Genomic DNA, 16258 nt, shown 5'->3' with positions numbered 1-16258 from the left:
ACCAGAAAGCTTGTATTTATTTACAGTCCTTTAATCTGTTCTGGTTCAAACCATCACAGATTTATTGAGGTTGGAAAAGACCTCTAAGATCATGGAGTCCAACCATTAACCCAGTAATGCCAAGGCCACTAAATAACGGTCCCAAGCACCACATCCTACACCAAAAAGGATAAAAAATTCCACACAACAACAAATTTTCCTCAACAGGTTTTTTCTTAGCCCTCCACTCACTTGAATTTCCCTTAAACACCTGTAGATTATTTCCTGTATGGGTAAGAATTTAAACCAAAACCCAAGACCCAAATGGAAGAAAGTAACAGAGGCTTTTTTTCCCCTTCATTTTACTGAAAAACACGGTAAGTTTTAGAAATGTAAGGGTTTGGGTTTAGGATCTGGTTATTTCCAGTGATAATTAGTCTGGATTAATCATTTGGAATTTGAAACTCCGTACACCTGAATTTCCCATTTAAGTCTCATGGTACAGGAGCCATTTCTTCTTCTTGCTCTCCACAGAAACAGAAGAGAAAAGCAAGGAATACTTAATATTCTTGAGATTATCCATGTTCCTGCTAACACTGCAGAAAAGTAAGCCAAGGGCATCTCTGCTTATTTTAGTCCTATTAAAATGTGTTGCAAGGAAGAAGAAAAGTCAACACAGTGTTTGTCAAACAGGATCCAAATTGTTTGGGAAAGGAACTTTGCAGGAAGAACTTTGAAGGGGGAATCACAAAACAGGACAGGATTATGAAACAATGATAAATATACATCAGCATTTCAGAACTCCCTGAAAAATATTCCAAACAGAAGACAAACAGAAGGAAAATCAGTTTAGATCCCAAGTAGCAGATGATGAACTCAGTGGGGGTTTCCAAGAGGAATTCCTGAGCAGTTCACTCTTTTTTTTATTTTGATTTTTTCCAAATAAGAATCCTCCTCCTCTGTAAGATACCTGGAATTTGTACTTGGCAGCTGGATGGCTGCAGATGTCTGTCTCATTAGCAAGAGCTCACCAGGATTACAATAATTCCAACTGACTGTGAGTCTGCTGAGAGACATTTTTATGCTACGGTGAAAGAGAAATTCATTGAGCCAAATCTCCCAGACTTCTGATTTTACATAGTTAAAAATACAGATGACACAAAAGCAAAATGCTTCATTCACTGGAGTCACTGCCACAGATGGAAGACAGGATAGAGGAGAAGATGATCAGACACAATCCTGAAATGTTTTTATCATGGGATGTACAGCACTTTCCTCAGGAGAAAATAAATGAACCTTGTTATTTCCCTGAGGTCACTGAATTTACACTGGAATTAGATTAATAAAAAAAGTCCTTTGGGACTATTCATTTTAGTAGAAGTTGATCTGTAGGTCACAAGCATTTTTCATCTCCTATTTCCAGTATCCAACGCAACGAGCAAAGGGAGGAGATGGAAAGATTTTTTCAGGAGTCCTGAAGCCTTGTCATTGTGCAAACACCCAAAGCCTTCAACTGCTTCCTCCAACAGCTCACATGAAAGCCAGGAATAGCTCATTTCCAAATGTAAATACACAGGAAAAAGTGCTCACATTCATATATATTTTTATATATAACTCCCAGCCATACCACTTCTGCACAAGACTACACCACTCTAAAAAACTGAATCAACTCCAAACTCTCCAAGAATCTTCCTGCCTCAGCAGCTCAGGTGAAGGGACAGAGTGCCACAACCCAGAAGAAGTTAGAATTTACTCTGACTGAATTTACTCTGACCTGTCCTCAGACTGTAGCCATCAAAAGCTAAAGGATAATTCACTTATTAGTGAAGAGAAAGGCAAGATTTTAGATTTACATACTTATTATAAACGCTCAACTAAGTACTCAGAAGCAGTTGAAAAACCCACTTGTGGTATTAAAGCTTCCCCCCCACGACCTCAGAGTCTCAGAATTTTCTTCTGAAGAGCAAAATGAAATGGTTCTCTCAGTAAAATGCTCCGTTTTGAGAAGACAGGCTGGCAGAGCTGGGCAGGTGTCCCTGCCCATTGAACTGGAAGGGTTTTAAGGTCCCTTTCAATCCCAGCTGTTCTGTGCCTCTTGAAGGAAGTCACATAGTGTCTCATTTTTATAAGGTATAAAATTGTGGTGTGGATTTACCACAGAAATACAGACAGAGCTTCAAAAATGCCATACATTCTGCAGGGATAAAAGAAATTTTTCTCTACAAACCAATGTAATTTATCTGGTCCCAGCAACATCTAACACCAGCACACTCCATACACTCTGCAGGAAGTTGTTTCACACTACAGGCAGTGTTGGATCTCTTTGTGCTTTGACAAATCAATGCTCTCCACAGATCTGGCCCAGATGTGCATGTGCCCAATGAACAAGTACCACCCAGTCTCATCTTCTGTCCAAAATGACTCCCATGCTGTGATACACTAATTTGGAAAGGAAAGGAAGAAAAAGGAACCTCTCCAGCATTCAAACAACACAAGAGAACAACAGGCAGATGCTGTAAAAGGACAGAAAATAAGTTATCGTATCTCCACAAGCTAATACACTTCTGTTATTGTTGGGAGCTGGGAGAACACGATGTTTACTGAGCTAGTCAGCAGCAAAAGAAAACAAACACCATTGTACCACTCATCATGTGGCACAACAGATAACTCCAGGGGCACAGCAATGCTGGAGGGATGATCAGCTGCAGAACTACGAAACCACTCACCTCCCTCTGTAAAAATGCTATTTTCCAGCTTCAAAAGCATCCCAGCCTCAAACCAGCATTTAACATTGTCAATCCCACCACAGAACACACATCACGCACAGGTTAATCTTTATTCTGTGTATCATTCTTGTTGCCACAAATGTGGGCAGCTTATCTGCACCAAACTCCGACAAAAAGATCTTTGATGTGGATGAAATGCATACCAGATTTGTCTGCTCAGTCCCCAGACCAAGAAGCTCAGCACAAACAGAGAATAACCACAGGAAACTGAATGAAATTTAACAAGTCCAAGTGCCCAGTCCTGCACTTTGGCCACAATAAAAATGCTTTTCCTGGCACCATGGCAGGTCCTTCAGGCAGTCACAGGCCCAAAGAGCTCAGCTGGCGTTGCCAAACCACAAAGCTTCGAGAGGATGGAGTATTTTGTTCACATACATGTTCAGAGCAAATGTGGGAAAAAACAGGTTTCTAAACAAATCTGAAGTCTCCTCCACCTCTATTTGCAAGTCTGTTTGATGGGGAACATTCAGTTTTAGCACACAGCACCCTGTGAATGTACCTCAGATTGGAGCACTGGAGAAACAGCTCTCCATGGAATGGTTTGGGGTGGAAGGGACTTTAAAGCCCATCCAGTGCCACCCTGCCATGGCAGGGACACCTCCCACTGTCCCAGGCTGCTCCAGCCCCAATGTCAAACCTGGCCTTGGACACTGCCAGGGATCCAGGAGAAGCCCCAGCTGCTCTGGGAATTCCATTCCATCCCCTCACCACCCTCTCAGCCAAGAATTTCTTCTTTAAATCTCATATAAATCCAACCTCCTTTACTGTAAAGCCATTCCCCGTTGTCCCATTTTCCCCTCTCTTTCATTCTACAAGGGTCAACAACAAAAATAGCTCAGGTAGAGACAAATCCATGAATTTTCAAGCTCCAAATGCCCACAATCCATCCCCATTTAGGTTGGGAAGGTGCTGATACCTTTGGAGCACGCACAAACTCAGTGCTGTGAACCTGACTTTGCGGTGCCATCCACACCCCCCCTACTTCGTCTCATCCCCGTCACTTCATTCCCTTCACAGGAATATTTTTTCCATCAAATCCTGCATTTTGCTGCCCCCCCACCCCCTTATATTTTGCACTGTGGCAAAAAAATTCAGCTATAACCTTTAAGATGATCCATTTACAGGCATCAACTTCACAATTACACTTTGAACAGGAATCAGATTTGAGATTCAGCAAGAATTTCTCTTTACACTGAGGAATAATTTTCCCCCACACAGTTTGTATTACATTTTTTTCTGTTTTCTAGTGCAGATGAGCAATTCCTTTTGCCAGCCCGCTGTCAGCTTTCTACCTGCCCAATAAAACACCAAGAAAATTAGATTATGTCAATTTTTAAGAGAAAACTGTTAACATTAATGAATAATAAATGTTTCATTTCTGTAAATTTGCTTTTCCTGATGCCTCCAGCCAGGATGGGTGGATAACTGCCTGCCTATTTTCCCTGCCCTAGGGCCAGCCCTGTTAAGTGTGATTACTGCTAAGCTAGGGATGGCAAACTGAGGCTTAATTATCCATTTCCTGACTAGAAAATTTGTTTCACAGGAAGAACATTGCAGTAACAGTATGTGGGCATTATGCTTCTGCAGTTTCTTTTTTATCAAGCAAAACTGAAGGAACAGATAATGCAAATACAAGTTTTAGGATATTAATGCTCAGTTAGGACCAGATAATTCTTACAGGAAAGGAGGGTTGAAGACCCTGCTGGTTTTGACCACAGCTGTGGGTGTTCAGCATCTTTGTGTCCCTCTAAAAGCCTTTTTTCTTCTGGTCCCCAACATCACAGCAGACTTATGTAAATATTTGTGGTTAAAGGCAGAAAAAGAGTATTACAGGATGCACAGGTGCAGCTTGGAAATCCAGGAATAATCCTCTTTTCCTTCTGGATCAGGTTTCTTTGAGCAATTCATTTTTCTTCACTCAGCATCGCTCATTCAAATGAAAATACTCATTAAAGACAGTGGGAAACACGGAAACACCACAAAAAAAAAAAAAAATCAGGTTTCTTTGAGCAATTCACTTTTCTTCACTCAGCATCGCTCATTCAAATGAAAATACTCAATAAAGACAGTGGGAAACACCACAAAAAAAAAAAAAAAAAAAAAAAAAAGGCAAGTTGATAACATTTAAATAGTTCTCATCTGATCAGGAAAAGAACATTTTAGTGAAGTGAAATTGAACCGAGTTGTGAATCACTGGGGGGGAATCAAACAAAGCTCCCATTTTCACAGGAATCCACAGTAAACTTCCCACCACCTGTTCCAAGTGCTCTGTGCTGTATCACACACCTTGTTGAGGCTCCCAGTTCCTCACTTTAGAACCCTTTGAAGCTCCAAACACACAGTTTGTGGTACCAGCTGCTCAAAGCAGCATGGCTGAAAGCTTGTCCTGCTCAAAGCTCCAGCAGCATTTCATGTGTGGCCAAGGCAGGACTCACTGATGTACTGACCCGTTCCTCCAGCAAAAACACCAAAAATCTGTTTAACAGCAGCAGCCCTGGGCAAAATCCAGAATTTCTGGGATATACAAGATCTGTTCCTCCCAAAGAAACTGGGTGAGGTTTTCACTGTTTTATGGTTTGGGTGAGAGTTAAAGGATAATTCTTTTACTGCTCACTCAGAAATCTGCAGATAAAAAATGCTGGGTACCACACAGAAGTATTGTAAAAACTCTGCTGAATATGTTTCACAATTTATCACATTAAGGCTGGAAAAGACCCATAAATTCATCAATTCATCAGTGCTGTTCCTCCAGCACTGCCAAGGCCACCACTGACCCACATCCCCAAGTGCCACATCCATATGGTTATTTAATCCCTCCAGAAATGGAGGGATTTAATGTCCTCCTGGACAGCCCTTCACAGGAGGAATTTTTGTGTTATCAAAATCTAAACCTCCCCTGGCCCAGGCTGAGGCCGTTCTCTCTCCTCCTGTCCCTGTTCCCTGGAGCACAGCCCGACCCCCCCGGCTGTCCCCTCCTGGCAGGGACTTGTGCAGAGCCACAAGGGCCCCCTGAGCCTCCTTTGCTCCAGGCTCAGCCCCTTCCCAGCTCCCTCAGCTTTTCCTGGTTCTCCAGACCCTTCCCACTCCCTCAGCTTTTCCTGGTTCTCCAGACCCTTCCCAGCTCCCTCAGCCCCTCCTGCTTCTCCAGACCTTTCCCAGCTCCCTTCTGGACCCTCTCCAGCCCCTCAATGTCCTCCTTATCATGGAGGGCCCAAAACTGCCCTCAGGATTTGAGATGGGATCTCAGCAGTGCCCAGCACAGGGGGATTCATGTTATAAGTATCACATAATTATCATACATACTTGCACCAGTCCAGATAATAAATACACAGTACAGTATTAAAACTATCAAAATCACCCCTCAGGAAAGAAAATTAAGGGGATTATTTTGTCTTGTTATTCTCAGTGTTACACCACACCAAAGGACCTAAAATACAAACCAGAGTACAACAAGGTGCAGAAGAGTACAGCTTTCGCCAAAAGACAATTGTGAACAACAAAGGATTTGTGCAGTTAAACAAAGGAAGCAGTTGCTAGAAGCAACAAATAATAATTTCAGCAGAGTATTGTGGATGTCTAGAAAGCTCAGTCTCCTCTCTGCAGGAAACAGCTGCAATGTGACAAGGAAACGTCAGCATTAAAAAGTAAGAGGAAAAAAAACCAGAGTAAAAAGAAACAGAGTGCAGTTACTCCCACTGCTGACGGCCGTGGCCACCCGGCAATTCCAGCAGCTGCTTTCTCATTTGGGTTCGAGCCCTTGCGATCGCTGTAGCATTTGTGGTGCTCCGACAGCCGAGGCCGAGCACAGCCACAGGAGAGAGCGGCACCGAGCCCGAGGGCAGCGGCTCCGCCAGGCGGGAACGCCGAGAGCCGGGAACAGCACCCGGGAAGGGAGGGAAGGTCAGCGTGTGAGGGGGGGAACAAGGCATCCGAGAAGGGAGAGAGGTCAGCCTGTGAGAGGGGGGGAACAAGGTACCCGAGAAGGGAGAGAGGTCAGCGTGTGTGTGGGGGAACAAGGTATCCGAGAAGGGAGAGAGGTCAGCGTGTGAGGGGGGGAACAAGGTATCCGAGAAGGGAGGAAAGGTCAGCCTGTGAGGGGGGGAACAAGGTAGCCGAGAAGGAAAGAGAGGTCAGCGTGTGAGGAGCGCAATACCCGAGAAGGGAGGTCAGTGTGTGAGGGGGAACAATACAGCGAGAAGGGAGGAGAGGTCAGCCTGTGGGGGATTAAGGTACCCGAGAAGAGAGGTCAGCCTCTGAGGAGGGGGGAACAAGGTACCCGAGGAAGGCAGGAAAGGTCAGTGTGTGAGGGGAACAAGGTACCCGAGAAGGGAGGTCAGTGTGTGTGGGGGGGCACAAAGTACCCGAGATGTGAGGGATCATCTCCCACATTCACTGCCCAGCTCCTCAGGCACTGTCAAGCTGAAAATGATCCCAGGAATTATTGCAGTGAGGGAGTATGAAGTGCAAGTTGTTGGGAGGATCGAGTGTTGACTTCCCAGAGGTGTGGAAGATGCGTTTAAGTGCTCTGCAAGCAATAACCCATGACAAATGCAGTCATTTGTTACTGCCTTCCCCCCTCAAAGCTGGAAACACAACATCACACAGTGGCTTTGACACTGATCATTTCAAGGACTGGGCCTTGCCGTGAAAATGTCAAGCAACACCTGAGATCAAAGACACATTTTGAATACGTTTACTGTATTAGTATTTAAGTCCCTGTGTTAATCAGAATAAAATCGGATCCTTTCTGAAATTCAGGGCTTTACTCATATTTCCCCCCTGCTTCCAACCTCATTTTTATGGGTGTAAAAACATCCTCTCTGGGGAAAAGAGCCTGTCCAGAGCAGTTCAGCACAAATTCCTCCTCCTGACTTACACCCCACGAGACATCACTAGCAGCTCCATTTCAAGAGATTGCATTGAAAATGTTTTATAAAGCTCCCTGGGACAAGAACAACTCTACTTCAACCCACTGTGTCTCCACTGAGCTACAAATTTCCACAGGTTCATTAAACTAAATGGACTTATTTGAATTTTATAATTGAAAACTGTTGTCTTAAAGACAAGTCCCAAATGGGGTGATCTACAGCTTCCAGCACTATTTAACCTCAAAGTGTATAATCTGATAATTCATGTTTTGAAACCTCTCCAGAGACTCATGGAAACCACTGTAAAAGTTGGGTCCTTATAAAACAAAGCCAGACAGAAGGAAAAAAAAATAAGACTCCAAAAGGTATTTAACAATTTAACTTGGCAGCAACATATTGAATGTTTTCTCATTATTTTCATAGGTTAATGGATTGTTCCTGTGAAATTCTGGATTTGAGGAAATGAATTAAAGCATTCAGGAAAGATATTTCTTCACAGAGATCATGGGGTGCTGGAAAGCAGGTAAGCAAAAATTGTAGTGTCCAAGTCAATGGGCAGGGGAAATGAGGTATTCTAATAAGTGATTGAACAATTATAAATAATAAATTAAAAAGTAAGTGAAATCCTGAGGCCAGCACCTTCCACCCTCACCAAGGGGAACAAAGGTACTGCAGGGAACTCCCTCCCTCTCCCTTGTGCAAAGAAATAACTCACCACAAAAACAGCAGCACCAAGTCTGTTCACAATCCTGTTAAGCACCCAGAGCAAACAGAGCATTTTAAAACATTTTCCTCCTCTACTTACATTCCATTAATCTTTCATGCTGTTTACACAGTTGGTTAGAGCATTTTCAACAGAAGCTGGTGATCTTTTTATCATTGAGGACTTGCAGATGGGTACAGGAGAGATGCAGCAAAAAGGCTGAGCAGCCTCCAGCCATCTAAATAAATACCAGCAGGGAATTCTTTACTTTGCTAAATTAACCAACCTTTAATCAAATTTCCTCACCCCAATACAAATGATGCCAGGGGAGTGAGTGATCAGCTGGTTTCTGAAACAAAGACTGGACTGCAGTGGCTTCAACAGAATTCCCCTCCTTCAGCACAGGAAGAGTTTCAATCCCACACACAGGAAAACCCCAGGGACACCAAGCAGCTGCACATTTTCCAGGTAGGAACAGGGATGGAGGCAGCAAACAGCCCCAGGAGATGCCACTTACACCTCCAGGCACAAGCAGAGGGACTCAGCTGCCACTCCACTGTGTGAGACCCTGTCCAGGACTGTCTCCAGGAAACCACAGGGACCAACTCTTCCTTTAGCAATTAATTTTAGATCCAAAGCTTAAATCAGCCATTCCATGTATTACCATGTTCCCAGGAGAAAGTCAAAGCCCTAAGGATCAGTATTTCCAGATCTGCAAGAGCAGAGGCTGGATAATCTTTCATGCTGTTTACACAGTTGGTTAGAGCATTTTCAACAGAAGCTGGTGATCTTTTTATCATTGAGGACTTGCAGATGGGTACAGGAGAGATGCAGCAAAAAGGCTGAGCAGCCTCCAGCCATCTAAATAAATACCAGCAGGGAATTCTTTACTTTGCTAAATTAACCAACCTTTAATCAAATTTCCTCACCCCAATACAAATGATGCCAGGGGAGTGAGTGATCAGCTGGTTTCTGAAACAAAGACTGGACTGCAGTGGCTTCAACAGAATTCCCCTCCTTCAGATGGCTCCAACAGCAGCACAGGAAGAGTTTTAATCCCACACACAGGAAAACCCCAGGGACACCAAGCAGCTGCACATTTTCCAGGTAGGAACAGGGATGGAGGCAGCAAACAGCCCCAGGAGATGCCACTTACACCTCCAGGCACAAGCAGAGGGACTCAGCTGCCACTCCACTGTGTGAGACCCTGTCCAGGACTGTCTCCAGGAAACCACAGGGACCAACTCTTCCTTTAGCAATTAATTTTAGATCCAAAGCTTAAATCAGCCATTCCATGTATTACCATGTTCCCAGGAGAAAGTCAAAGCCCTAAGGATCAGTATTTCCAGATCTGCAAGAGCAGAGGCTGGACAGTGCTACTCAGACTTGTCACCTGGATCATTAAAGCAAAAAGAATATTTTGGGAGCCACTCTCCACGCCGCACCATGAACCCATCCTTGGTATCACACCTGCAGCAGGAGGCTTGGAGAATTTCATCATTTCATCTTCAACCTGAAGGTTTCAAAATTGCACCAGAACCAAGCACTGTTGAAGGCAACACCTCTGAAAGAGTTAAAAGCACAATCATTTCCTAACAAAACCCAGTATTTCCACTTCCTAGTTTTGCCAGGGTGGGTTAAACTCCAGCTCTGCACTGGCTAAAGCTAAAATAAGAGCTGGAAAATAAAGTACTTTGAGCTTTTAACTTGGCACAGTCACACCTCTTGTCCTTTTCTATGTGGCTGTTTATTCACATGTGCTCCTTTACTCATTTTTAAATGCAACTAAGGGTCTGTATCAATCCACAGCCCAACACTTGCAAAATACCTAAACATTTTATACAAGTGTCTGGAGATCATTTCAAGAAAATTTATAGTTTACAACCACATTCTGCCATATACAATTTATTTTCAGGGAATTTCTGAAGTACTTTTCTCATGGAAGAACTGCTACCTTTATAACACTGGAAAACACCATTTGCAATAAAAGTCGTTTTAAGAGACCATTACAGATCAGAATAACTCGAGTTTATTCCTTGTAGCAGCTATTTCTCAAATGCTCCAGCTCCACATTGCTGTTCCTCACTCTCCATCACAACCTGGCATCTCAGCTCTACTGTTTTAGACACAGAGAAGATCAAATGCCAGGTCATTAGCAAAAATCCATTCAGCAAGTTCACTTATAATGAAACAATGGCCACAAGCATTAAAGAAAAAGAATCCTACTGGTGAAAAATAAAGTATGGTCCAGGTTTTTTGTCTGCAATCTCAACTTCTGTAGAGATCTGTTGGGTGCGTCTGCTTCTGTGAAAACTCAGCACAAAAATTTCACTGAGGTCTTATGGAGTCACTGCTGAAGTTTGTTTTCCCCCAATTAAAGAAGCTATTAAAGGCCAGTTTTAAAAAATAGCAACCTTTAATTGGGAAGAAAAACGCCCAACAATAAATAAAAAGCAGACACATTCACCAATTAAAAATCTGACAAGATCTCTCTGTCTTAAGAAGAAAGCATTTGCTAAATGCCAGGTTGCTTGTTTCAGAACACAAAAGCTGCTTCAACCAGCTACCAACAAAACAAAAGGTTAAGAAAAATCAATATACAAACACGTGTTTGTCCTCTGAGTCATAACAGAAAATATTCCCTGACTTGTCCTCCACAGGTGAGCCAAATTTGCTCTGTTATCTGCATGGTTTTTAAAAAGACATTGCCAAAGCCTCTGGGATCAGCAGGAGATTTCTGTGACAGCATATTGACCTTACAAAGTATCTTTTATTTAAGGAACTAGGAGGGATCTTTCTCATCCTTGAAGGAATGAGCAGGTTTTGGAGGTGGGTGTGCTGAGGAACGAGCACAAGTGCAGCAGCACAGGGATAGAAGCTGTAAAGCCCTGACATCCAGCATCCACTCTGGAAGTCACAATCCCAGGAATTGTTTTCCTGTAGCAAGTAATGCTCATTTCTTCTCAGCACTCTTGAGGACAAGAACAAATTGAAGATACTTCCAATAGCTGTAAAGGCACAGGGAAAAGAAGGAAAGCTCCCTGGAGCTGCAGCCAAAGTGGGAATTTAAGGGCAGAGTTTGCAAACACTCATTAAGCTTCCCACACACTCTATTTCCTAAAGATTTAGTGTTGGGGACAATCGCTTTATTTCTCCTTTGGGAGAATCAAGAGAGGAACTGGCCAAGAACTCAGTGTGACCCCAGCACTGTTGGGGGTGGAACTACACCTTCCTAAATTTGGGAATTCCTAGGGAGCTCCTGGCTCTTTTGGGATGGATCAGTCCTGTGCTGGGACAGCTGCACATCCCTCACTCCTGACAGCTCCAAATGAATCCATCCTTGAGGCTGCCTTTAGTTTCTGTTCTTGGCAACAACCAGAAAACCAAGGTGAATTCCACGAGTGCAGGGATCCTCCTACAGGAAACAACTGTCAAATAACAAATATGTTCCCTGACACAACAGGAAAAAGTGACACTTCAGAGGGACAGGAAAGGAATCACAAGCGGGACTCTCTTCCTGTTGGGCTTTCCTTCATCTCAGAGCTTTCTGTATTCAGAGCTGCTGAAAAGCAGCGCCACAGAGAGCAGGGATAACTTAAAATTCCCGCACTAGACCCCATAAAATTCCATTTTTGACTGGATTTTAGTGCTGCTAGGCAAGTTAAACTTGGTCACGGATTCCGTCCCAAACTCTCTCCCTGGAAGTGACACACTTTCTCCTGGGAAGTCTAGTTACAAAACTACAAGAATCTCTAAATCTGGGATCACAGAAAAGGGAATTATTCAGTCTCTTGTGAGTGAGAGCTGCTGAGCTTGAGTAAATATCAGAAATTATCCCTTCATTAATAAAATAATTTCTATTTACAAAAGGCCTTTCAGCTTCACACTTCAAAGCATTTCATAGACAACACAAAGAGATTTTGAAGACCTAAACAATGTTTCTTTTTGGAAAACAGCCCTGTCTTTGCTATAACCAAGTAAAACATCAATACTTGAAGCAGCTCCTCTGGTTTTGTTTGTTTATAGCAGAAAATGCAGTCAGTTTTGCTGTTTTTAATCCACTGTTGCCTTTATGGACCTTTCACACAGCAACAAGAGAGAAATAAACAGCCTACATAAACAGGGACATGCAAGTGGAAAACCACAAGGATTGGCAGAAGCCTCTACTATGCATAAATGTTTTGGAAATAAAGCCATCAACAAAAGGAAACTCGGCCACATTTCAAACCAACAGCTCGCTGTTAAGATTTGTAATATTTTTCTGAAGCTGAGTAAAATTACATTTAAGCCACACAAGTTTAAATTTGTCTGCAATGGTATTTTATGACTATACAAACCACTAAAAAATTCACCTGTTGCTTGGCAAGTGCATCCTCACCTGAGCTCCTACATAAAAACAACGTCTGGAGCAAAGTGATTTAAATTCCTTTTCACACCATTTGCTTTCTGCACTTGGCTAAGCCTAAGAAACATCAATATTATTACCACAACACTTTTTCCTTCCTCTGCAATCAGTTCTACCCTCAGGTTTTCATGGTCTGGCTCAACCTGAGACGTCAAGCTGTGCAGAGAATCTCTACATCCAAACCAAGTTCTAATTAAATTCTGGAAGTTTAGTTATCAAGCTGTTCTATTGAATAACTTTAATTTCATAAAGTCAATAACTCAATGTTGTGTCTAAAAACCAGGCCTAAACTAGCCAAGGTATCAGTGCCTGGAAGCCAAAGATTCTGAGACAAACATTTCATTCGGAGAACAGAACTCTGTGAGCTCACTCTTCTGGTTTTAAACAAATTTAATAAGCCTGGATTTATTAAAATACAGGTACAAAAGGAAGATCTTAAAATACTCTTGGAAATTACAGAAATCATGGAAAAAAGATGATTACAACAGGAAATGCTGCACAACCAGTGCATGTTTATTATTCTTCCACAGACAGTGGCACCAGCTACTTTTTTTTTAACAGAACTAACATCTCCCTCAAGTTCTGCAAGATTTCAAATACCAGAGCAATGAAAAAGAACGGAATTTTGTCCTAAACATTATCCTTCACAGAGGATATTTAAATCATAACCTTTCCTAGATACAGAACTAGTGCCACAATAACTTTTCCGAAAACAGAAGGACAGAAACTGTTGTCCAAGACACTGGAGCAGGATCCAAAGTTTGGGAGCACATTACAACTGCCAGCATCCTGCTGGTGTGACTGCAGCTGCCCACACCCACTGTGTGAGAACATGAAAAACATGTAAGAACATTAAAAACCTTCAGTGTGGGCAATCAGCTGCCAATCCACTGGTTATAAGCAGCACAGAAAAGATTTACAAGGAGCTAAAGAAAGTACTGGGGGGGAACAGTGAATTCACACCCAAGTCTATCACAGAACCATCCTCCAGCAGAGCCAAGCTCAGGAATGTGGGCAGACAAAAAACCAATGGCTAAACATGACTGGACACAACTCTTTCTTTTCAATGCCAACAAGACAGACTTGGAAGCAGCATCACTTTGCCCACTCTGGCAGTCCCACGCAGGATGGAGTCCACCCACTGGACTTCGTGGTTCTCCAGATTTCCAGCCACATGAATTTTACTCAGTTTGAAGGTGGGGGTCACTTATGGACCCCACAGCAACAACATGACAGTGCCTTGGCCTTCATGAATGGCATTAAGCTGGTACTACCTGCAGAGTTTACTCACAGCATCACTGAATTTAGAAAAGATCTCCAAGACCATTGAGATCTGTGACAGAATCCCACCTTGTCACCCGCACCAGCGCACTGAGTGTCACATCCCGTGTTTTCTTCAAGACCTCCAGGGACGAGGGTCCACCACTGCCCCTGGAGTGATGGAGTCCCCACAGTGTTTGAAGACCTTTCTTATATAGAAATTCTCCCTAAAATCCCCCCCAGCCCCTCCCCTGGCCCAGGCTGAGGCCGTTCCCTCTCCTCCTGTCCCTGTTCCCTGGAGCACAGCCCGACCCCCCCGGCTGTCCCCTCCTGGCAGGGACTTGTGCAGAGCCACAAGGTCCCCCCTGAGCCTCCTTTGCTCCAGCTGCCTCAGCTGCTCCTGGTTCTCCAGACCCTTCCCAGCTCCATTCCCTGGACCCTCTCCAGCCCCTCAATGTCCTCGGAGTTGAGGAGCCCAGAACAGGACGCAGCACCTGAGGTGCGACCGCATCAGTGCCCAGAACAAGGGAAAATAACTTCTCTGGTCCTGTGGCCACTCTATTTTAGACACAGACCAGGTGCCATCGCTCTTCTTGTCCACCAGGGCAGCCGCTGTCAAGCAGCACCCCCAGGTCCTGTCCTGCTGCACAAACTCCCGGCCCTCGGCCCCGGGCTGGAGCAGTACCCGAGGTTATTGTGGCCAGAACACAGGACCCGGCACTTGGCCCTGCTGAACCTCACCCCGCTGGTCCCAGCTCCTCTGACCCCAGGATGAGGCAAAGCACTGGGAGCAGGAGGAAGAGCGCCGGGCAGGGCGGCAGGACAGCGGGACAGCCCTCAGGACAAGGCTTTCTCCAGCACTGCAGCCTCCCCAGCGCTCCAGGGCCAGCAGCGAACCAAGCCTGGGGTCATCCCATGCCCAGGACGGACCCCACATCCCGGAAGCCCGAGCCGGGCAGGCCTCCCCAGCACAGCATGGCCCGCACCCGGCCCTGGAGCACCCTCAGAGGCGCGGAGGATGCGGAGCGGGGCCGCCCCTACCTGATAACCGAGATGAGCAGCCCCGAGGGGTCCTTGCTCCTGCCCACAGTGCTGCGGTACCTCCCAACAGCGTCGCCCGCCGCCATCTTGCGCCCCCCCAAACACGGCGCATACACACGTGCTGGCGCGCCGCAGCCAATCATAGGCGAGGAGGGTGGGATGCTACCCAATAGAAGACGAGAAGGGCGGGGCACGCGACATCAAGGCGGGGTGCTACGCCGCGGGGCCTTCTGGGAGTTGTAGTTTTTGTGGCAGCGACGATGGATTCCCATGCGAACCTTCGACAGGTGGTTAAAAATTAGTAAAAGGTTAAAAAATTATCGACCTGGCAAATATACCTGCAAAGACACCTGTGCCCAAAAGCTGTCATTCACTCTGGGAGCGGCAGGAAACGGTGGAGGTATGAGGGACCAAAGCATCCCCTCAGAGCACTCACATATCAGGGTTGTTTGAACAGTAAGGGATTTAATTGTTTATAGAGTTAAAAGTGGGTAAAGTGCGTTAAGTATTTAAATTAACGTGTTGTATTAATTAGTAATGCTAAATAATTACCATTTGTCACAGCCTGAATGAGTCTGATCACAAATACACCCACAAGAGTTGCTGACGCTTCCCTTAATTTAATGTCTTTAAGCTACAATGTTATTAAGAATAATTTCCCCCAGTCTTGCATGGAAAGGCAGTGAGGTGACCAAAGACGAGCCAGCCCAGGTGGTCCTTGAAGTGAGCTCTGGAAGCAAACTGGAGCGTTTGGCACAGGAATTGTGTTTTTGGAGCAGATGGAGGTGATGGATTGGAATCTGTTCACAATCTCAAAAGTGCTGCAACACCCAACCCTCGCTGTGTGGGTCTCTTCCAACGCTGGATATTCCATGTTTCTACAATGCTGGGATTCCATGAGACTGAACACCAACCTCCTTGCTTTACCATGGACACACTCCATCCTTTGCAGCAGAATCACCTTTGGAAAAAGGAAAGGTGGATGTCACCCTGTCCAGGGCTGGAAATCAAAAGTTTGTTTTTCACCAAACAAACCTCTCCCGAGCGCTGCCTCACTTTCCCTGTTTCTAGGTGAGGGATAAGGACACTTTTTCAGTCACATCCTTTGAGAGCTTGTGTTAAAAGACACCATGCAAATCCCAGCACTGTTGTTGCAGAGGCAGAATTCCTTTGGAAAGGCAGGAACAACCATCATCTGCCTCACTTGGAGCTGCTG

The 16258-nt window shown here is 44.6% G+C and overlaps 1 protein-coding gene across 1 annotated transcript in view; it reads right to left on the bottom strand.

Moving 5' to 3' along the window:
- EXOC4 (exocyst complex component 4) overlaps positions 1-15132 on the bottom strand; it is a 124422-nt gene extending 109290 nt beyond the window's left edge. The window contains exon 1 of the mRNA XM_041477485.1: positions 15043-15132. Within this exon, the coding sequence (XP_041333419.1) occupies positions 15043-15128 (86 nt within the window). The 5' untranslated portion in view covers positions 15129-15132. The remainder of the gene's footprint in view (positions 1-15042) is intronic.
- Positions 15133-16258: the final 1126 nt, after the last annotated feature.

Source organism: Pyrgilauda ruficollis, unplaced genomic scaffold (genome assembly GCF_017590135.1).
Source record: "Pyrgilauda ruficollis isolate IOZ18807 unplaced genomic scaffold, ASM1759013v1 scaffold111, whole genome shotgun sequence".
Lineage (NCBI taxonomy): Eukaryota > Metazoa > Chordata > Aves > Passeriformes > Passeridae > Pyrgilauda > Pyrgilauda ruficollis.
Note: the sequence above shows the minus strand (reverse complement) of the source record. Positions and strands in the feature narration are given on the sequence as shown.